Genomic DNA, 23,703 nt, shown 5'->3' with positions numbered 1-23,703 from the left:
AGGAGATATAATACATGTAGATATATCTAGAATTTTCCGTTTCATGAAGTGCAAGTGATATGGGGGGTTATTATTATTATTATTATTATTATTATTATTATTATTATTATTATTATTATTATTATTATTAAGAAGTTATGTATTTCTGAACACAGAATTTCAAATGCATTTTTCACTTTGATGCATTGGGGAATTTTTACCATGCTCAATTCATCTTCTTTCTGTGTGTTACCTCCGATTACCATTAACCCTTAGATATAATTTTTTTGTCCATTTTGACCGATTTGGACATTGAATGGCTGTGATAAATTTCCCTGATGACGATTCTTAAAGTGACAGAAATTTCCAATCTGACCTGCACATACTGATCTGACCTGCTTGAGCTGCATTTCATTTTAATCACAGCTTTCCTGCTGACATCTAACCATTCAGAAAGTGTCACTTAACAATTTAGAAGTGTTAGATCAAGAGAACAATGAGGAAGAAGTGACAGTGCAAGAGGACAATGTGGAACAAAACTCTGATCACAGCCCAACTAATGAAGATAAAAGGATTTAGAAGACAAATGACGCCAAGGCATAACAAAGACCAAACAGTATCACTTCCAGAGTATGAAGAACCACAATATACAGCCATATTTTCTTGAGAAGTTCTTGCTATCTTACTTCTAGTTCCAAATGATAAGGCACTCTGAGGTTCATAGAAACACAGTGCATAACTAGCACACTATTACACCCAACCTATCTTACAGGTTGTAACAAATATCTGGATAATGTTTGCAACATAGTATTGAGAAACAGGACTAGGTTAGGATATAACCTGAAACATGCTCAAAGATGGCATAAAATTGAAGAACCATGTGTTAGGGTCTGTTCTGTTCATGTGTTTCCTAGATTGCTAGGTCACAGTCTTCAGTTGGCTATTCTGAATGGGGGGAATCAAATCAGGGTGTTCCAACCGCTATTGAAAGCAATATTGGAAATCAAGGTCTTGCTGGCAATCTTAGGGCCATAAGCAGGTGTCTGTGGCCTAGTTGAACAGTTTCTGTACAGGGTGGGAATAATCAAAGGTAGTAAATGAGAGGCATCTATAATAGCAATCACCCTGAGCAGCCTGTCTCAATGGTCTTTCCAGCTCTGCCATGGAGAACCTTAACTGGCAATGTGTTGAATTGGCACTGGCAAAGAAATCCAGCTGTGACCTGCCAAACCTGTCCCAGATCTGAGCTATCACTTCTCAGTGCTGCTGCCACTGCCCCAGACATATTCACCATCATGGCAGTGTGTTCTCTGCATTATTGTGCAGGTTTGGCTGATGAATTGCTTATAGTCAGGCTAGTCATGGCTGGATACACCCGAGGAGACTGTATGCAAGGTGGATAGAGATGCTTAACCTCACGCTGCCCTGATGGTGGATGTAGCCGTCAGTCTAAATGTTTTGTTTGTTTTTTATTTTACTTTCATGATTGTCATTTTATTACTTTCTGTCATGCAGACCCAGCTTATTTTGGGATAGGAGATCCTTTTTTAATTTGCATTTTTTCACAACAAAAAAAGATCCCTCTGACCACTTAAAATTAATTTGGCATTATAAACCCTTAAACCCTTTATAACCCTATATAACCAATAAATCTCTTTATTGTTGAGGTTTAAAAGTGTTTCTGGAAAAGAGGAACAATGGCTCAAAATCTGGCCTAGAGAATGAATGTTAGGTGGTAGATGAACAGCATTATGCTTTAAATTGTTCATCTCTGTACAGTATGCTACTTGATCAATTTTTTTTATGAACATTTTGTTCTAATGGTATTTGTACATGAAAATGATCATGGTGTTTTTAAGTAATCTTTTGCTCAGATTTATTATTAGGATGATGTTATGGCTATTTTTAATGTATGTAGTATCAGTTAGAGTAAACGCCTACTCAAGACTAACAGCCTGGTTTATGAATATTTCTGTCCAGCAGTAAATTTATATTAACCTTCATCCCATTACTTTGGAGCAGTTTGCCCTCGGATTTACTGCAGTTTTCTGTATACACAATGATCCTCATTTCTCAGTCTTTCAGAAAAGTTGTCTGCAAAAGTTAAAAGCCAAGCAGAAATAAAATTTCTGCCAGAATTACAAGCTGAAAAAAGTCTGGTTTACCTCACATATTGCATGTTCTGGTCTCAGCTCAGAAGAAAATTGGGTTGACATGAAAAAAGATCTATGCTATATGCAACTGACCATGGACACTAGTGGACACAAATCTGCAGAATTAAGTCCAATTCTGGCTGAAACACCAAGCATGTCACACAGAGAAACTGCTATTTTAAGAATTGTTTTAAGTGTCTCACCCAGCAGGCTGGATCTAAAGTATTGCACAGCATTAAATAAAGTTGCTGTAGCGAACAGAATTGATTTATAAGACAACCTTCTTACTCCAGAAAATCATAAAGGTTTATAAACATCCTTCGTTTACAAGTTCTTCTCTCAGCTGTGGCATTTGTTTACACCTTATGGTTATACACAGACAGATATTTAAAGAAGCATTTATCTAATCATAACTAAATAACTAGCTTTATTTATTTATTTATTTATTTATTTATTTTTAGAACACTATGAGCACTGACAGAACACTGATTATTTCCTCATCATGGCACCTGTTAGTGGGTGGGATATATTAGGCAGCAAGTGAACATTTTGTCCTTAAAGTTGATGTGTTTGTCCTCAACAGTTGGGGTGTTCCCAGTCTGCAGTGGTCAGTATCTATCAAAAGTGGTCCAAGGAAGGAACAGTGGTGAACCGGAGACAGGGTCATGGGTGGCCAAGGCTCATTGATGCACATGGGGAGGGAAGGCTGACCTGTGTGAACCGATCCAGCAGACGAGCTACTGTTGCTCAAATTTCTGAAGAAGTTAATGCTGGTTCTGATAGAAAGGTGTCAGAATACACCTTTCATATATTGTTACGTATGGGGCTGCATAGCCGCAGACCAGTCAGGGTGCCCATGCTGACCCCTGTGCACCACCGAAAGCGCCAACAATGGGCATGTGAGGGTCAGAACTGGACCATGGAGCAATGGAAGAATTTGGCCTGGTCTGATAGTTTTCTTTAACATCACGTGGATGGCCAGGTGAGTGTGCATCACACACCAGAACACATGGCACCAGGATGCAATATGGGAAGAAGGCAAGCTGACAGAGGCAGTGTCATGCTTTGGACAATGTTCTTCTGGGAAACCTTGGGTCCTGCCATCTATGTGATTGTTATTTTGACATGTACCACCTACCTAAGCATTGTTGCAGACCATGTACACCCTTTCATGGAAACAGTATTCCCTGAGTATTCTCTGTGGCCTCTTTCAGCAGGATAAAATGCTGTGCCGCAAAGCAAAAATGGTTAAGGAATGGTTTGATGAGCACAACAATGAGTATGAGGTGTTGATTGGCCTCCAAATTCCCCAGATCTTAATCCATTTGAGCATCTGTGGGATATGCTGAACAAACAAGTCCGATCCATGGAGACTAGTAATAGGCTATTAATTGGTTAGTGGATTAGGGCAGTGGTTCATCAGTATTTCATCCCAAGAACAGCTTAACTCAGCTGTTAAAAGCTCTTACTTGAGCCTGATTTGGCCAACAATAATATTATATGTGCAAAAATTTGCTGATAAATTGCATTCTTACAATCTCCTTTCCACATGATTGGATGAAAAAAAATGTTGTTTCACTCAGTGTGGAATAAACTAATTACACCCATGTTAATGAAGAAAAAAAATGTTTCCAGTAGTGCCCCGTCTAGCACCCCTCTTTCTGCATGCCCCCTAAAACTTTTAATAAGCATTCAGAATATTGTACAGCCTACAAATCAGCAGAATATATGTGTACTATTGTGAGAGCAACCCATTTATTTTACCTATAAGGAAGTGAGAAGCACATTGTTGCTAATAGTTGGATTGATTAATGAGTGTAATTAAACAAGGAAAGGAATTAATGATTGTAGGAAAACACATGGGGATGAGGGAAATGGGACTACTGTAATTATGATACATATTACAAGCACAAAAACAAACAAATGGATTAGATTAGGTTTACTAGTGAAAGCACTGTAGGTGACATAATTTACCATTTAAGGTGAGATCCACTTTTCTTGGATGACTTGCAGCAGCCCTTTGAAATCTTCTATCCTGATTTAGTGTGTTAATGTGGATCTGAACAGTTTCTTCTAAATTACACACTCCACTAATATAAGATTGAAATATTCATTGGCCATAGGGTACATTTAATATTACAATACATTTAATAATATAATATAATAAAGAGGGGTTTGAACATATTCATTTTGCATGCTTTGTGCAAATCCATGCCTTCACGTATGGACTAGAAGAACCTGGAAATGAAGAACCTGGTGCACTACCTGCACTACACCCAACTGCCCCCCCAAGAGTATGTTTCCAACACCCTTTCTTCAACAGCAAAGAAACATATATGGATCAAAGTACAAAGTTTGTGAAAAATAAATGATGCATCCAGTCTTTCGTGTTTATATGCAACTATTTTGTATATGGCAATACATCTGAAGCACATGCAGTCTGGTCTGGGGTGTAGTGGGGAATTCATAGACAAGACAAAAGGCCAGCTGGAGGCACTTGAGCTCTGGATCAGAACCACACACATTAAATCCAATGCTTTCAAAGTCAGAATCTAAAATCAATTTAATATATTTATTTCACTAACTGTGTACTAGTTAAGTACGGTGGAGTGACAGAATTAGCAATAGTATTCATTTAATAATCCATTTCCTAACTAGTCAGACCTGGCACCCAAACTATGTGGGATGATAACGTTACAAGTAAGTTTTCTAACATCCTTACTGACAGTACACTACTTCTGAAAATACTTAAAAGACTCTTGTGAGTTCAGAATAACAGCATGGCAGAGAGTGTAAGAGAACATCATTTGTCAGGACCTCTAGATGGAAGCATGCCATTATCCTATAACCTGTCAGTAAGAGTGACACTTTTTATGTGGTTATCAGTTTTATCATCATCATCATCATCATCATCATCATCATGAACTTATATATATATATATATATATATATATATATATATATATATATATATATATATATATGTTTCTTAAAATATATAGGAATATTTAATAACATTTGACTGATTGAGTCTTATCTTGTAAACTTATTTTCTCCCAGTATCAGTTAAATAGCTTCCCGCTGCTGTGGCAGCAAGTTAGTATTTAAATGTTTCATAGCTAATCAACATGCAAAGTCACAAACTGTCAAAATACTTTATATTCAAAAGATGCTGAAATTGAAAAGGTTTTAATTAACCATTTAATTAACACATTAAGAGACTGCTATACTTTCTTTCTGTGTATAGATAGCTAGGCTTGTAAGGAAGCCCTCCAAATAGCTTATTGGTAATGTAGTAGAGAGTGCAATATTCACTAGGCTACAGAAACCCTCTCGAAAATCTCAGAGATGCCACATGATCTTGATAGTTTCCAAAATTTGAACATGGTTTAGAAGATGCATAATTCATAAAGATTGTGGTGAGGCTTCATATTTCTTAGTGGCTTGGAGGTGACTGGTGCCACTGCAACATTAGAAGTTCAAGAAATCATAATCTCGAATACTATTTACCCCTGTCAGGTTTTAATCATAATGTAAAATTCGTATCTAATGAATTTGATAAAAAATAGAGTATAAAATAGTAAGGAATAAATAAATAAATAAATAAATAAATAAATAAATAAATAAATAAATAAATAAATAAATAAATAAATAAACCTCTGTATCCCTTTACCACACAACCTGAAGCACTAAATCCCTATTACTGATTATGTGGATGTGGTTAAATTATGGAGTTGCAGTACATGACCCACAGTGTGGTCTAAAAAAGATGTTGATATACATAATGTGTGTGACACAATTTTGTTATTCATTTTGTAAATATGTTGCATAGGATCATTGTTCTTAAGACACTGGGTTGGGAAGAAGTAACAAGTGAGTGGAAATTGGCAGTGATCAAATAGGTGGGGGAAATAAACATAAGAAAATAAATAAAGTTTTCTTTTAATACAATTGGATACATTGCATTTAGAAAATAGACAACTGCCAGGTTAGTTCTCAAGCACTGACATGAATTGAGTGTGTAAGTGCAGCCCTTGCTGACCTGCCCTTCAATTTAACAGTTTGTCCTCTGTGTAAGGCATGACTGGCAAGTTCTATTCAAGGCCTGACCTTCACAATAAATGTAAGGAGTACTGAAATTGAGAAAATAAAATACTGTAGCAACAGATAATGCAGCTCAGTAAAGCATTTAAATGTAAAATATTAAAAAGTGGCAAATTGCATTCATAAACTAGTTTGTCGTTATCATTTAGAATTACAGAAACAAATGTAGAATAGTGTTACATCTTCTATGGGAAAAGGTGTAAACAGCCTGATATTGACCAGTTAGGATTTCTGAGAAGAAGAAGAAGAAGAAGAAGAAGAGTAACAAGAACAAGAAGAAGAAGAAGAAGAAGACACAATAACAACAACAACAACAACCAAATTTACTGTTTTTTTTTCTTGAACAATTTTTAACTGCTATCCAGTTGGCTGACAGGAGGAATCCGATGTGGTCTTCTGCTGTTTTCATAGCCCAGCTGCCTCAAGGCCTGAAGTGTTATGCACCATGGATTGAGTGGTTATTTAAATTACCATAGGCTTTCTGTCAACTTGAACCAGTCTGGCTATTCTCCTCTGACCTCACTTATCAACATGGTGCTCACTGAAGGTTTTGTTCTTTATTCTTTTTTCAGCATTCTGTTTAATCTCTATTGTATGTGAAAATCCCAGGAGAGCAGTTTCTGAAATACTCCAAACAGCACCAACAACCATGCCATGGACAAAAGCACTGAAATTACCTTTTTCACCCATTCTAGTATTTAGTATGAACAGTAAGTAAATTTTAAGCATTTCACTGCTGCATCATGATTGGCTGATATACAGGTATACAGGTGTTCCTAATAATGTGCCATGGTGTGTGTGTGTGTGTGTTTGTGTGCGTGTTGTGTGTACAGTTTGCTCAAATCTGTATCAGGTTTGTTCAGTACTTTTTCTACATTCACCTCAAAATATTACAGACATTTACAAACAACCTACAAACCCAACATCTTACATTTACAAATCTATATGGAACCTGATATGACCAGAATTGTCTTTAGTTGTTACTGTGTTCATGCGCACTCCACTTTATTTTAAGGGATCTCAAAATTAATTGAGATATTACACTACATCAGATTTTTGGTCAGCACGGGTTAGACAATGATATGCTCCCTGCTCCCTGGCTGCAGAGTACACCTGAAAGAAATCATATTCTAGTATACTTGGGATACAAAATGATTCATGAGCAATGGTTTGTGAAATAGATCCACAGTGAAAACAAATATTTCAAACTTTAAAAACAGCAAATATTATAGCATGGAGAAAGGGAAGGTTCATGTACTGAACAGTATTGTTCATGTACAGATCCGTATTTAGTTGAAGTTATTGTCTTTTACCGAGGTGTACTCAGGTAATGCTCTGCAAGGTATGCTGTACTCAATGGTATGTGAAATAAATATTTAAAATAATTGTTATTGAAAAGTATTAAAAATATTTAGTTGTCTAGTTTGTACTATAGCAGTGATTCTGCAATATCAAAAACATTTACTATTCACATATGCATCTGCCATGTTCATGTGTTTATAATAAAAATAATAATAATATTATTATTAATAATAATAATAATAATTATTATTATTATTATTATTATTATTATTATTATTATTATTATTATTATTATTATTACTATTATTATTGTTGTTATTGTTATTTATAGTAATAGCAGAAGTCTTCTTGTTGTTGTTTTAAACATACCCTTTTACATATGAAGCAACACAACCTTATGATTATTATAAAATAATTTTTTTGAGTACTATTAAGAACAATTTCTTTACTGTCTTTCAGATACCGCCATAAAAAGCAGGTCATACAGAAAAAAACAACAATAGTTTATTTGTAACCATATTTCTGTGTATGAACTACAAACTCCTTTTTCTATAATTGATTTTTTAAAGGTCATGAAAGTATGCTTACATGAAAATCAATTTTGTGTTTTCCAACACGTTTCTTTTTCATTTTTTTTTTTTTTAGAACAGGTTGGCACATGTAAAATTGAAGTCCCTTTTTCCCCCAAAATGTAATTTTATATAAATCTATCGCTAGAACAGCATTCCTTCTTAAAGAAGAAGAAAAAATGTGCAGAACAAAGAAAAACTCACTTGCTCCTTCTTCAATACAAAACAAATGCTTTCATAATGAGACAAAAGGGAAAAAAAAAGCCATCACACAAGAATTTACCATAGAGCTTTTGAGAAAGAACTAAAATTGAATCAAAGCACAATTATGAGACAGAAGGACAAAGACTTTTCATATGAATGGAATTTTAAGACAATGATCTAAGTTCACAAACAAAGCAAGAGTTGATAAAACACACAACAATGTGCTGATCTCAAGGCATTACTAGCATAATCATCAATTTTACAAGGTTGGCATCACTGAATATGAAATGGGGTTTGGAAATGTAGCACTTGAAATATGGATACCTTTACCAGACATAGGAGATGTTTATATAACCATGGCTTCATGAGTCCATTCCTGTTATAGTTTACCAATGTTTAGGCTTGGGTTAGCAGGTTTAGGATAATCAGCTTTATTATGATCTTATGACTTTTGAATTATTACATTACATGTACCAAAATTGAATTATTTTGGAATTACTATATTTTTGTGTGTGTGTGTGATTCGATTTTCTTCCTACACCAGAACCTGTGAGTGATGTGTTTGAGTGCAGGTGTGTGTCTTACTGGAAATGTTTGTTTTACAATAATCATCCTTCTCTGAGAACAGATCAAAGCTATGATCAAGGCTCATAGATGTTTGAGCTTTGATCACTAATGCTTTTTAGCCATAATTTTGAGCCCACTGAAGTTGTCTAGCAGGGACTTTGTTTATAATTATTAAACATGTTCCTGGGTTCAAGCAATGTGTACGTTGACTTAGTATGCTAGAGGGAAATTTAATGTTAACATGTTTACCTGCTAAACAGTTACAAGATTGGTTTTATGATCTGAACAATGCACTTCAAATGAGTCTTCTTTTGGCACTAATGCGGGTCTCTCCATGTACTTTAGCTCTGAATACATTAAACTGTCAGGTCAGTGGGTGCTCCATCAGCTATTACCTTCTCACTCAAGGTCATTCGTTACCATAGTGACTGTGTTGGCCAACTCATTATAATAATTTCGCATTATTGGAGGATGCTTTTCTGGCTATAGACTTCTTGAGACTTACTCGTTTAATCAGCAGTGGGATGCATTGCATAATTGCATAGCATAATTTGTTTTAAATGTTTTGATGCTGTTTGTTTAAACAAATTTAACAGTAAAAATGGAGGCATGGAAAAGTTTCAGTTCACATAATCTATAAAGAGACACCTGGGGAATCTTTGGCTAGCATTAGATTTGAAGGGCACTAGCACTGACTTCCCATTGATGGCTTATTGATTCATGCATCAGGCTTTGAATGGCTCCCAGGATTGACGTATTTGAAAGTGTGTCTCAGCACACTCCATGACTTGTTTAAAATGGAAATGGTGCCATCTATGCGGCAGATGCAAACCTAACATCTGCTTGAAGCCACGGCTATATATATTGTTCCTTGGGCCTGTGTCCTAATCCATGCTTTGTCTGAGACGCAATCATAAATGGAATACTATAGGCAAAATGTGGTGGGAAAAGTGGAAAAAATGTTCAACTGTGATTAATCTTGAATGACTTTTGTCAACTTGTCAAGGTGAAGGAATCTTGAACAACAGGTACAAACAGGTACAACTGGGAAAATACTTTATGGAAATGCACAGTGATCTCTGTAGGGTAAAATTTGGGGGTACTGACATCATTCAGATATTTCTTTAGATGAAAGAAATAATTTAGATGATACAGGAGAATTTTAAGATTATCAAGTTTTAGGATAAAGCACAAGCATTCCTTCCAAATTGCTATTAAGCACATTTGGTTTATATTATGCCTAAATTTTCACCTTCCACCCAAACTATAATGCATATATTTGACAGAAAATCCACCTGTTTTTAAATAATGGCATGGTTGTCACCAAACTCAGAGATGGAAAAGCCAACCACACATCTGATTTAATCAAAACCAGAGCAATATGTTCTGACAATGACATGATCAGCTCTAATCAAGCAGGAAATTCATTGGAATTAGCAGCTGGTCATTAGGATGCTTGGTGTGGTACAGTTGCTTCTAAACTGGCATGCAGGGATTTTAAAAGTGGTGACTTATAAAATAAATAAATAAATCATGACAATCAAGAAGGAAATTTCATAGTTAGGCATGAACAACTTACTGAATCAGCACATAGTATGAAATGAAAGATTGTGAGGATTGAGAGTTTTAAAACATATTAGTAAACCAACCATTCTTACCAATCCTAAAAAAAAAACATGGTGTAATGATTGCTGGAAAAATAATTGCAGAATGTTTTTTTTGTCTTGAAATAACCACAATAGAGTTTTTCATAAATAAATAACTTCTGTTAGGTAAAGACACTTTGAAACAATTAACATACCCTAGCGCCCACAGTCATTGAATTGCCTTCATCATTCGCTTTTTGTTGCTCATGGACTTCCATATCATCAGTACCTTGAGCCATTTTCTTTAGATTGAAAATGTCAGATATTTTTCTTTTAGTTTGTTTTGAGTTGTTTTTTTTTTTTTTTTTTTTTTTTACCATTATGAAAAAGAGTTCAGATCTGGGTTTCTTGTACATTGTCTTTTGAGCTGGCCCGAATAAGCAAAGGTTCGTGTGCAGAGCTGTGTATAGAGTTAATGGTGGATGCATGATTGTATGTTGTCTTGTAAGTATTGTAGTGGTTAAGATGCTCATGCTCAAGTGGTGGCATAGTCAGATGATCCTCCATGGTTGGTCTAGCAGTCATGCAGCCCTCATCCACAGTAATGATCTCCATGGCTCGTGTTGGTGCATGGTGATTCTGCTGGTGATGTTGTTTGCGCATTTTGTAGAAGATGATGAGCATAACTGCAGCCATTAGTGTGATGGCCACAAAGCAGCCAATGATTATCTTAGTGGTCTTCATCACCTCATCTAGGGTGTTGAGGGAGCCATCTCCCAGTGCTGTGACTGGGATGGTGTATGTTTTTTCTGTGGCCTTGGTGGAGACTTGTGTTCGGGTTGTTGTGGTGGTGGTTGATGAAGGTGCAGAAGATGTCTCCCACACTCCAGAAGAAGGAGTTGGACCCACTTTCTGGTGTACTATTGTGTGCCCTTCATCATTGGTTGGCTCGATCGTCTCTACTGTCACTGTGGTAAAGTAGCTGAAACTGCTGTTCTCTGTTGATGATACATTTAGTGTAGCAGAGGCAGTGGTGTTGCCTGCTGAGTTGCTAACCATACATGTATATGTCCCTGTGTCCTGCATTGTGACATTTGTAAAGTTTAATGTCCCATCATTCAGAACCGAAATGCGTACTTTGTATGCTCCATGAGTCATGATTGACCCATTGGGTGTAATCCAACTGACTGATGTCAGTGAACTTGCTCGGCATTTTAGTTCTGCAGCCATGCCCTCTGTCACATTTAAATCAGCAGGTGGCTCCACAATGACAGGTGCATAACAGTGGAAATAATTTTGATCCAACTCACCAATGTACCTTCCCTTGTGGCTTGCAGGGGTACTGCAGCGAGCGCAGCAGCTGGTGTTGGCTGGTACCACTTCCTTTAGCCACCAGCTAAGCCAGAGAATGTCACAGTCACAATTCCACGGATTGTGGTGCAAGTGCACCCTCTCCAAATGGTGCAACGGAGTGAATAGGTCATGAGGGAGCAGGGTAAGGTTATTATGAGCCAAATTCAGCTCCACAAGTGACTGAAGATCGTCAAAGGCATTCCTTTCAATTGTCTGGATCTGAGCATGCATCATCCACAGTTTTTGCAAGTGGACAAGGCCTTTGAAAGAACCTGGACGTATAACTGAAAGCTGATTTCCTGACATCTCCAGCTCATCTAAGCGTACCAGAGGTGTGAGATTAGGGATCTCCTTTAGATTACACATGCCAAGGTTCAGGTAACGCAGGTTGCTTAGGCCTTCAAAAGCACCTTCAGAAATATAGGAGAGCCTTTTCAGCTCACCCAAATCCAGTCTTCTCAGGGAGGGCACCCGGTTGAAGGCATAGGCTGGTATGCTCTCAATGGGATTATTCCTCAGCCATAACTCCTTTAATTTTGACAGATACTCAAATGCTCCATTAGGTATTGTAGTTAACCTGTTATCGAAGAGTTCCAGTGTGTTTAAGCTGGCCAACCCATTAAAGGCTCCTATCTCAATGCTACGGATATGGTTCTTGCTGAGCTGCAGGATTTCCAGGTGACGTAAGTGCTTGAAGCTGTCTACTTTGATCACCTGGATTAAATTTTCTTGTAGGTTTAGGTACCTGGTGTTTGTAGAGATACCATCTGGTACATCTCGCAGGCCACGACGCGTACAGATGACCTTACTGAACTGATTACTGCAAGAGCAGACGGATGGACAAGTCTGGGCTCTCACCAAGCCAGCGACCACTAGCAATTGCAAGGCTAACAACAGTATAAACAATGGGTCGGACAAGGCCCGGTTCCACCTAGGACCTCTCATCGTCTGCTGCTGTGGGAAGAAGGTCATCTTGTTCAACATTCATAATTCGTAGGATGGCTGTCCACTCTTTGGGGTGCGTTGTAATGTGAAAGCTGGAAGAATGAGAGAGAATGAGGTTAGTTCAAGCTTAAGACAAGGTGTCAATCTCAAGAGGCAATGTTTGCAAATCACTGAATAAGCTTAAATATAAAGTAATAACAATTATCCCAAAACATATATTTTTAATTTTAAGTTTATTTCATGTTATTAATAGATAGATAGATAGATAGATAGATAGATAGATAGATAGATAGATAGATAGATAGATAGATAGATAGATAGATAGAATGATTGATTGATTGATTGATTGATTGAATGAATTTATTTTATAAAATAACAGATGGGACATTTTGAAGTCACATAGAACATTCTTAACCATTTAAAGATTCAGACAAAAAAATCTTTATAGACTTTCAACATGGATGGCCTTAGCAGAGTGCAAATATCATCAAATATTTAATACATTCTAAGCATTTCCATATCCTATCTGAATAAAGCTGAAGCTCAGTAGTGAGAACTGTTTTCTTGTTTCTCCTGTCCCCTGGCAGAGGTATACAGGCAAACATGTCAACTAGTGGTGCTTAATTTATTTTTGCAGACTCGGGGGTCATAAATAACTGTGGGACTTGCCATGTAGCAGTCCTTCAATCAACCCAACATGTCTGGAGAGTTCTCATTACATCACTCAGAAATGCTCAGAGGCATGGATGTGACTAGACTGGGAATAGAAAACAGCAGTGGAGGAATATGTGGGGCAGCTTTTGACTAAGAGTGAGTGAAGTTGGAAATCCTGCTACTCTGGGAATACAGCTAATCTAACTCCACTGGCTCTGTGTTTATGTATGTGTAAGTGTCAGTTCAGAATGTAAGATGCAATTTATTTTACTTTCCTGTGCAGTATAGTGAGGCATTGAGTGTGCCTGTGTGTAATACATCACATTGTCAATCCATATTTACTTCCTGGATATATATTTACGTGTGTAATATTACTCTCTTGAGTAGTTCTAGTTCTGAACAGGTTTGGATGTATGGTATGTGGAAAACTTGCATGCGGAAGAATTCCAAACAGAATACCATCTCATTTTTCATCTAAAATGAGTATTCATTCATTGCATTTAACCAAAGGGCATTGCCATAAGGGAAAGGCTCTTTTCTTCTACTGAAAGGCCATTCTGTTACTCTATAATTGCATGATTACCATGATTATTAATTCTGCCAGCCTGAGGGCAGAAAGACATGTGTTCCAGCACACAGAGAGCATGACACAGCAGGCAGGGAACGCAGAAGACTGAAAATTATATCAAGTCCATTGATGTTAATTGTTTTAAATTAGGCCTTACTGCCTATTATCAGACCTAACTGGAATACAGATCATAACACTGCATATAAAAGACATAGTAGATATTTCATTGATTATACATATAAGGACTATTATAGGAATGCAGGAACCAAATAGGAGTACAGGGGTTTATACATAAAAGGACTTTTCCCAAACAAATGATGATGATGATGATGATGATGATTCCACTCTTTAATCTTACCATAAAATTTAAATAAATTAGTTAATCATATTTGGCACCATTAGATATATTTTGTACATCAAAATACCACCAGGAAGGTGAAAAAGAAGGAACTTATAAGCAACAACACTGGCAGATTTTGTAGACAAGCAGTTGCTCCACGTTTCCACATTTCTGTAAATGCAACAGAGATCTTAGTCATGATTTAAATGTCAGTTCTCTTTAAAGGAATGACATTAGCTCAGTCTAATCCCATGTTGTCCTCAGACATCAGCTGTGCGATTCACAGGGTGCAGAAACAGTGATTTAGCAGTGTACAGCCAGATGTCAGTAGGGCCACAGATGCCAGTTACCTTGATGATTCAGGCAAAAATAGCACCAATGGCATATTCCAGCTGGAGGAAATGGCTGCTGTTGCAGCTCTCTTTGTTGAGTACAACATTCAGTTGATGGAAGTGTGGGATTCAGGTCTCTCGCTATGGGCTCACAGGTGCTAAAGGCCTGTTAGGTGAAAAAAAAGGCTGTAGATTGAGCTTTGCACTGTAAACTTCAGCCTGCACCACAGACCACTAGTGCAAAATTCATGAGCTTACTACAGACAGCCTCTATAAACCATAACAGGCAGGCCTTTGGCTTCATCGATTGGGAATGGGTTGGTAGCTGGGACAGAAATATAGAGGCTCAAGGAACAGCATAAATAGGAGAGGGACTCTAGGTGCACTAGGGCAGTAGCAGTAGCAAAAGCCAGAAGATGTACTGCTGGTAAGATGTATTCCATATATGCCATCAGCTAAATATAAGAGAAAAACATATTAGAGAAACAAACATAGAACCCATAAATGGATATGATATGGAGTAGAGAGAGAAGCCTGTCAATCAGATGTACTTAGATGTTTCAGTGAAGTAATACATTTTGGCACTCATAGAACCAAATAAAGCTATATTTGGCAAAGCTCACTGTGGTGGTGGCAGGTGTAGGCAGACGAGCAGGGCTAAAACAAAACCAACTGCCGATGACAAAGATCCTCCATGATGGATATGTCTCTGTCTGGCCTCTGTCTAATCTCACAAAGGGAAAAATGCTATCTGATTCTTCTCTAAGCGAATAATGATATCTGAAGACTTTATTCTCTTCCTTTGACCCACAGATGCCCCTTCCATCTTGAAATGTTGTGTGTGAGAATAAGAGAAATGTAACTGAAAAAAGACTAGTAGAAGAAATAAAAGGTTGTGGATCTGACACTTTAGGTCTACGAGAGAGTCTTTGCAGGAACTGAGAATTGAGATGCATGTGTAACAGGTCAGAGAAAGTCTGGATTTTCACAGTACTAAAATGAAGGTGAGTACAAGAACACGATGGCAAAGATGGTAGTAAAGAAGCATTTAGTATGGGCTCAGTCTTGTCTGGGTACAGATGGCTCCTCTCTCTTTCTGTCTGTCTCTCTCTCTCTCTCTCTCTTTTGTCACAGTCTCTTAAATCAAGATGCAAGGTGGTACAAATTGCCCAAGTGGTAGAAACTGTAACAAGTGTTAGTGAATGGATTACTAAAGATCTTATCAAGATGTAAGTCGTTAATTTGTATTTTGGCAAAAAAAAAAGCTGATTGCACAATACTTTTGTACTTATTTCATAGAGATACTTTCAGCTTATAATATTTAATGCCAGTATCGCAAAGTATTAAACATTTCAATGAACTTATTACTGGGAAACTGTGGAATTTGTTCAATTAACAGAGGTGACATTTCCTAATCCATACTTGTGCAAACATCTAAATATTAGCTGCATAACAATTTATATTCAGAATATCACTGCCAAATTGCAAACAGTTGCATAGTTTGCTATTGGAAAAACCTCTATAAAGTGAGTGATTTAATATGCACCCACTTGCACTTGTCGTGTTGAATCTAAGACTAGCATTTTGCAGTATAAATAACTACTGTAACAAGTGGACATCTGTTGTCTTTATGTGCTGCAATTCTGTTGGTCAATCCTTTAAGCAAATTTCAGTTCCGCTGCATGTGGAATATTCAAATATGGGTATCCTGTAAATGCTTAATTACATAAGCTGCAAATTATTGAGCAAACTGTATCCTTCTATGGCCCATCTGTCTCCAGATGCTCATCAGCAGGGAATTACACAAACTTGTGCCTCTGAGTCTCCTTGGAGACATTCCTTCCATTGGCATGGCCTTACTTCCTGTTCTCAGTCACCATGCCAACACCTTATAAGGAAACATGCATTCATGACTGAGACAAATCTGCAGAGAAATAGCTTTTACTCTAATTGTGTCAGAAATGGAAAAAAGCCCACATAATAGCTTATATGACTATTTGTTGTCTATATAGTATATATTCTCTGCAAAATTGTATTCTTATTTTACGTGACATGCTGTTTTGCACACTTATCCAAAGTTTGTAAATGAAGTTTTACTTTTAACTGAAACATATAAAAATATACACAAATAACCTGCTTCTTGAATTCAATGTCTATCAGATTCTATTTTTCAATATCATGAATAAAATACAAAGCAGCCAATTCATTTCATATTTCATTATACTCTGAGAATGAATAACTTTCATGTACAATACGTTATCCAAGCAAAAGAAACCAAAAGCATCAGACACAACAAAAGCACTAAAAGCATAACAGCTTAGAGGTTATACTAAAAATTATAACAGCTTAGAGTTTGATTAAGGTTGTGAGTTTGATTCCCAGGTCCACCAAGCTACCACTGCTGGGCCTCTAAGCAAGGCCCTTAACCATAAATTGCTCAGTTGCATTAAATAAAAAACACACACAAGATAAAATGTAAGCCGCTCAGGATAAGGGTGTCTGCCCAATGCCAGAAATTTAGAAATTCAGCAGCAAATTCAGACACACAAAACCAAGGCACAAAACACAACAGCATTAATTAAAAAATGTAAAGTCCTTACTGAACATCACATACTCATTTTTAGTCATATTAATTTAGATAAGCTCTCAACTTTTAATATAGAGTATGCATTAAATTGTATTATTACTAAATGTTACATATTCACATGAAGTAGTCATAGTTAATATGAGCATATATAAGCTGAAAACCTGCCTGAAGGGAGCCAAGTTATTCAGAAGAAAGAATTACTCCTCACTATATGGACACCATAAATATGTTCCTATTAAAGGATGAGTCCCATCACCATAAACACATTGAGAGAGACAAGTAAAGAGACACAGAGCAGAGAGAGATAATACAAGCATCACAGGCATTTAGTCATTAGCAATAATTAAAGCCCATCAGGGGATTTTCCTCATTTGGGATGCTATGATGTTATACACAGATAAGCTGCTGTGCACATGAGTAACCATGAATCCTCTTGGTGATAGGGAAAACAAGGAAGCAATGAATGAGAAAGAAAAAAACAGGGAAAATGGAAAACGCAAATTGATATTATTTGTGTCAGAATGTCTATGCAATGATGAAGGGGGAACTTACTCAAGAGGATAGTGGAATAAATGCAATGAATATTGCATACGGGTTTGCCTTATTGAAAACACTAGAAAAATGCTGCTTCAATAACAGTTTCTCCCTTGAGTTTAAACAAACAAACTCACTTGCCATGGAATAATTAAATGTGTCAAGAGGTTGAGATTGTGAATCCTAAAAATTCACAGAGAGAGCGAGAGAAAGAGAGAGAGAGAGACTTCTCATTCATTTAGCACATATATAGTAAGCACTTACACAGGTTTAGTTATACAATAAGGTCTACAGTGCTGGCCACTTCTCAGCTTTCTCTCTCTCTCTCTCCCTGTGGAACACACATGCAGTTGTGCATGGAATTACTGTTGGTGCAAGAGCAGCATAACTGTTAGCTGGTTTGATTTATTTGTGTTATTAAGCAGAAGCATGTCTGACATACAGACATGTTATTGATCAGACCTGCCTGGGAAGGGGATAAGTGGGTGTGCTGAGGAGATGGCTATCAGTCTAGGTCAATCCCCCTACAGATTTACTTTTGTGATCAATGTTCCATGAGCATTACCATATACCACATCTTTGGTGTTTGCATGTAAACATATTACACCTTTACACAAATCACAGAGTATGTGTATATGTGTCTTTATCGGTGTTGCCAGTGTGCCGGCTTGTTTTTAGTTTATCAGGGCATAAATAAGTACACCCTATAATTCAGAAACATGTAAGACCACCTTTAGAAAAAAAAATGATGTGAACATTTTCTGTAGGATGTTATTAATCTGTCACAACATTCTGGAGAAATTCTGGCCAATTCTCCTTTAAAAACATTGCTTCAGTGCATCGATGTTTGAGGGCATTTGTCTATGCTCAGCTACCATTATATCCTGCCACAAGGCTCAGTGGGGTTGAGGTCTGGACTTGTCATTCCAGCACCTTGTCTTTTGCTTCTTCAGATGGCAATTTGCTAGTGAGTTTGGGATCACTGTACTATAGCATGACCCACTTTTGGCCCTGAAACAAACCCAAATCATCCATCCTCTTCCACCATTCTTGACAGTTGGTATAACGTGTTTGTGATGATATGCTGTGGAAGTAGTCCACAGAAGATTTGGAACTCTGTGGAAGGCTTTCTGTTTGTAAACAATACTTCTCACTGTTGAATTTCAAATTATTTGGAGATCCCCTTAAAGCCCAGTATGATGAACAGAAACAATTTCTTTTTTGAGGCTTTTGTATTTGGTATGATGTATACACATATCTTTGCACACCAAACTGCCAAATATTCTGCTTTTACAGAAGTACTCGCAGTTCCTGATGATTGATCGCATGCATTTCATTAGTAACATCTGGCTGCTAATTACTCTTTTAATGATTGTGGACATAGGAATGGCGTACTTAATTTTTCCCCCTGGGGTTCTCAAATAACCTCAGTTTCCATCTGAGGTTATTTGTTTTTTTTTAATAGATGTCAGTAAGGACCACACAAATGTTATTTAGGCAGCAACAACATAAAAATATAGAATTAAAGACGGGTATACTTTCTTGTTCCTAAATATGTATGTATTTTAATTGAATTACACAGGATATAATGTGCAAAAGTAGGCGTTTTAATTTAACATCAACATCAGAAAAATAGTCAGCAAAATTGTGGTTTCACCTGATTATCTAGTGCCTGTTGAAGATGAGCCGTTCTCTTGTTCCACTACATTTGTTGAATTAATAACAGATAATTTGGCTTTAGGTGCAGTCACGGTCTATGGCCTTCTCGTTACACCCAACACATAGATGTCACTGTGTTCTGCTAGACTTGCAGCTCACTAATTTTGCATGTAAGAGTGCTAGAAGGTGCCATTTTATGCTTCCATGAGCTGAGATCCATACTGTTATATATACTGTCAATATATCTAGTGGTCAAAAACAGACACCCCATTAGAAATTTAAGTGCTACTCAATATTGGGAGCAGAATCAGCACCTTCTTTGACTTGCTCATTCCAAACATATTTCAAATCACTAAATAACTTACTTATAACATAATCAATACCAGTAAATTAAAGGTTTTAAACAGTGCAGCCATTTCACCAGCATTTGCATGCTATGGGATTAGTATAACAACTATTATTTTCAATCAATTTGACAACAACTACCTTTCAAAAATATTCACTGAATATCAGATTTTAAAACAAAAGTATTTAATAATCTGCCAGCTGCTTAGACTTACTGGAGCAATGACCAAAAGCTAGCAACTGAATGAATGTAAAGGCGATTTTATGTAAAGCATTATGCTGAAAAAAAAAATTCAACAATTTAGTTTTGAGTTAAAAATGCAGAGATGAAAGCATGCCACGAGTGTGCATAGCTGATTTCAAGGATGCTTTGAAATACTTTATTATACATTTTGACATTTGATGGTCACTGAGTAAGTTTACCTGTTATTACATAGGCATATATCATCTTTCTTATTCTAAAATTGTGTTAAACAGTAAAATAATGTAAACTCTTAAGGTTTAAACAGAAATAAGTGTGTGCTGTGCTGGACAGATTTTTGTTTTTCTTCTGACCTTCTGCATGTCCACAAGAAAATGGATAGCATTTTAATTAAAAGATGAAATATTTACAAAAGCTGCCCATTACACTGCAATACAGACACTGTTTAAATACAAATACTTTGCTGCAGTATGCAGTATTTGTGTGTAATAGTATTCGAAGTTTGTATTGGACAGAGTACACTGAAAACAGATTCACCATATGGTGACACTCGTGCACTCATTAACACTACATGAATATACTGAGTCATATTCATTCATATTCATCATCACTTTAAACAAACATTCTGTCAGAAAAAGAGGAAGAAAGAGAGAAAAATCCTGCAATAACTTGAACATGATTCCATTAATTTAATTTTTGCTACTCAAATATCAAAATGCACAGCCACTTGAGGACTGTTCTGAGAAAACAGGGCATTGTTGGATACATTCAATAATGCCAGATTTATAATTGTAGCCTGCTGCTTAATTCAACAAAGGCACTTAGACGTAGAGCTAGTTCCAGTGTTGCCATCTGTTATTTATATAATAATTGCCTTGTGGGAAATATTGGAAACATCATATAGAGCAAGAGAGTATTAGTGAGCATTTTCTAAAATAAATAAATAAATAAACCACAACATAAAGAAATCACCAATGTTATGGGATAAATGAGAAAAAAAAGAGAAAGCACAGACTACACCACTAAAGACTATTGTCCTATATAATTATTCCTGTGATGTGGTGAACAGCTGCCATATCAGATGTTTTGGTAGATGACTGATCTTTTATTTCTATTGCAATAATAATAATAAAAAAATTAACCAGTGTTTACAATAAACATTGTAAAAGAAATGAGATTCTGCTTCTTGAGTTGCCTAACATGCATGCATTTGTACCTTCTCTGAATAAATGAAAATAAATAAAAATAATAGAACAATATCTACAAGTAGTAGATCTCCCAATAAATTACACAATATAAGAAAAGTATATCTGGTAAATCACTCAAACTAATTCATTCAATATGCTGCGTAAAAAGATGAAAACTGAAGGCAAACAATGGTGCTAACTATGAGCTATTATCCACCAAATGTGACAAAGATTCCTGATTCCTAAAGTAGGCTCCTCATTATCACTTACACAATAGAAAGAAAGGTACTGTCTGACATTCAGATGAGTGAAATGGACTCCTCACCAACTCTCCTCCCACACTTACCTGCCAAATTATCCACAGTGCCAGCAGTCTCTGGACATCTTCACACTCAGTTTCACTTGGTGGCCCACCCTGCAAGAACAAGAGCAACAGTAAGAATAACTGATATGAGCAAGCATATTTTGCATTTTATTATTATTCCAGTGTTGTTTTTTCCTCCCTTCTCTGAAGACATGGAATTAAAAAGAACTGGAGAAAAAGCAGGGATTCAGACTGCCAAACTGCTTTGTTTAAAGAAAATGACTTATGAGTCATTCAGCAAGAGATTACACAGATGTGTCCTAGCCCAGATGACAAACTTAAATATCCCAAAATAATTCAAATTTATCAGGCTATTATCATGTTAGATCACTGAACCGCTGGAAAAAAAAAATTATATTATATTATTTTAATATTATTTTTTTAATTGAATTTTTACATTTTAATTTTAGTCTTAGGAATCGGATGTCTGTAAAACATTTTAACTGAAAAAGTGACAAGAAGTATAAAACCGTGTAAATGAAAATGAGTAAATGCTTATTATTCATATTAAGTTGTTATTTTTAACAATCAAATAAATGAATTAATTTATACATACATAAAAAAAAAATAATAATTTGATTTAAGGAGGAAAGCACTGTGCTACACAGTCACTGCTCAGTAATGTTTATTTATGGAGCAATTTATCAATTAATAGAACTATTGTCAATTTCAATCGCTTCCCTCTTTATTGCTCCATTCATTTGCTAAAAAGCAGGGCAATTCTTTTTTTTTTTCTCCAAGATAATCTCTACCAACAAATAAAAATTAATAAAGGAAAGATCGAGAGATTGAGAGAGTGCTAAGGCGAGACTCCACACATCATTCCCCAGCGAGAGTGGTGGCTTCTTTCCTTCTTCCTTGAGGATGTTGTGCTAGTCATTAAAACACAAGTGAAAGGAAATATGCTAATATTAAATAAACCTAAAAGCTATCACTTACTAGTTCTATGTAAATAACCCCAATATAGGGCAAAATGAATGCTCTAAAGTTTGCATTTGTATGAATTTTTACACATACCTGTGTATTTTTGTTTGCTTGACAGTAAACATTGTAGTCTCCAAATCTGAGCAAACACACAACTAACTTCATCATCGTGATTTTTTTTTAATTATTTCTATTATACATAACAAACATACCATAACAATATCATTCTCATAGTCCCTGCTGATAAATCTTAGAAATAGCATTTCCTTTCAGACAGAAAGAATATGTCAGCTATAATTAGTACTGAGAGACATACATATGCAAACATTCATTTGGAGTTTCTGTTGATTTTAGCTCGACTCTAGCAAGTGATATACTAAGGTATAACCTAATCTTTAAAATAGGCTATATAATCAAGAACCGACTTCACACCACAAAATCAATATTGATCGGCTAAGATATTTATGGTGTACAAATTCACTCTGACAGGGGGCTCACTCATAGATTTTATGTCTATTATTAGTAGTAGAAATAATCAGCTGGCTGACAAGACATTAACAATAAATCTGTTTTCAGTCTTCACACAAAATGTGCCTACGTGTGCTATTTGACCCAAGGCAGTTTTCATTTGCTCTGACTATGCCTGATACACAGTACATACTAAACCAATCATAAAAGCATCTTGTCACACCGGCCTCTGGGAATGCCTACTGAACAATATGTCTATCCACAATCACCTGTTTTCACTCTATGAGACTGTTAATTGTAATATTTGTCATGTCTTCTTGTTGATGCATTGTATAGAGCCCTCCATGATTTGTTTGTGTTTTTCACTGTTTTGACTCATTAGGAATGTATTTTGTGCTATTTCACCTGTAATTTCTAGCTGTGTCTATATAGATTAAAGTTTGGGGTTTTTTTGGATAAACCCTGAAATTGTGACTGTTCTGGGCATTACTGAAGAGTTCACTGCAAAATCAATGCAGGTGTAACACTGAATTTGCAAACAGGCATCAAAGAAAGAGAAAACAACTTTGTAAAACATAGTCAGTTAGTACTCACTACTCACTTTGCTCAAGACTCAAGGAAGTGGTTTGGTGTCTAAGGATAACAAATTTATTAGCTTCTGTCTAGGGATGAAACTGTATATGGCCCTGTAATATACATTTCTCTTCTCCACAGTTCAGACAGATTCCCTCCCAGGCATGGTGCTTGCTTTCATCCACTGAAATAGGTGTTCTGCTG

The 23,703-nt window shown here is 36.3% G+C and overlaps 1 protein-coding gene across 2 annotated transcripts in view; it reads right to left on the bottom strand.

The window, feature by feature from the left end:
• Window positions 1–7,983: 7,983 nt before the first annotated feature.
• The window catches only part of lrrc4ca (leucine rich repeat containing 4C, genome duplicate a), a 41,741-nt gene continuing 26,021 nt past the window's right edge, over window positions 7,984–23,703 (bottom strand). For both annotated transcript variants that reach the window (XM_058407490.1, XM_058407491.1), the window contains exons 2-3: window positions 21,517–21,585; window positions 7,984–12,854 (exon numbers count right to left, since the gene is read on the bottom strand). In XM_058407490.1, coding sequence (XP_058263473.1) covers window positions 10,858–12,801 — 1,944 coding nt within the window. In that variant the 5' untranslated portion in view covers window positions 12,802–12,854; window positions 21,517–21,585 and the 3' untranslated portion in view covers window positions 7,984–10,857. The remainder of the gene's footprint in view (window positions 12,855–21,516; window positions 21,586–23,703) is intronic.

This window comes from Hemibagrus wyckioides, linkage group LG14 (assembly GCF_019097595.1).
Source record: "Hemibagrus wyckioides isolate EC202008001 linkage group LG14, SWU_Hwy_1.0, whole genome shotgun sequence".
NCBI lineage: Eukaryota > Metazoa > Chordata > Actinopteri > Siluriformes > Bagridae > Hemibagrus > Hemibagrus wyckioides.
The sequence above is the reverse complement of the archived record's forward strand: the minus strand, read 5'-3'. Positions and strand labels throughout refer to the sequence as shown.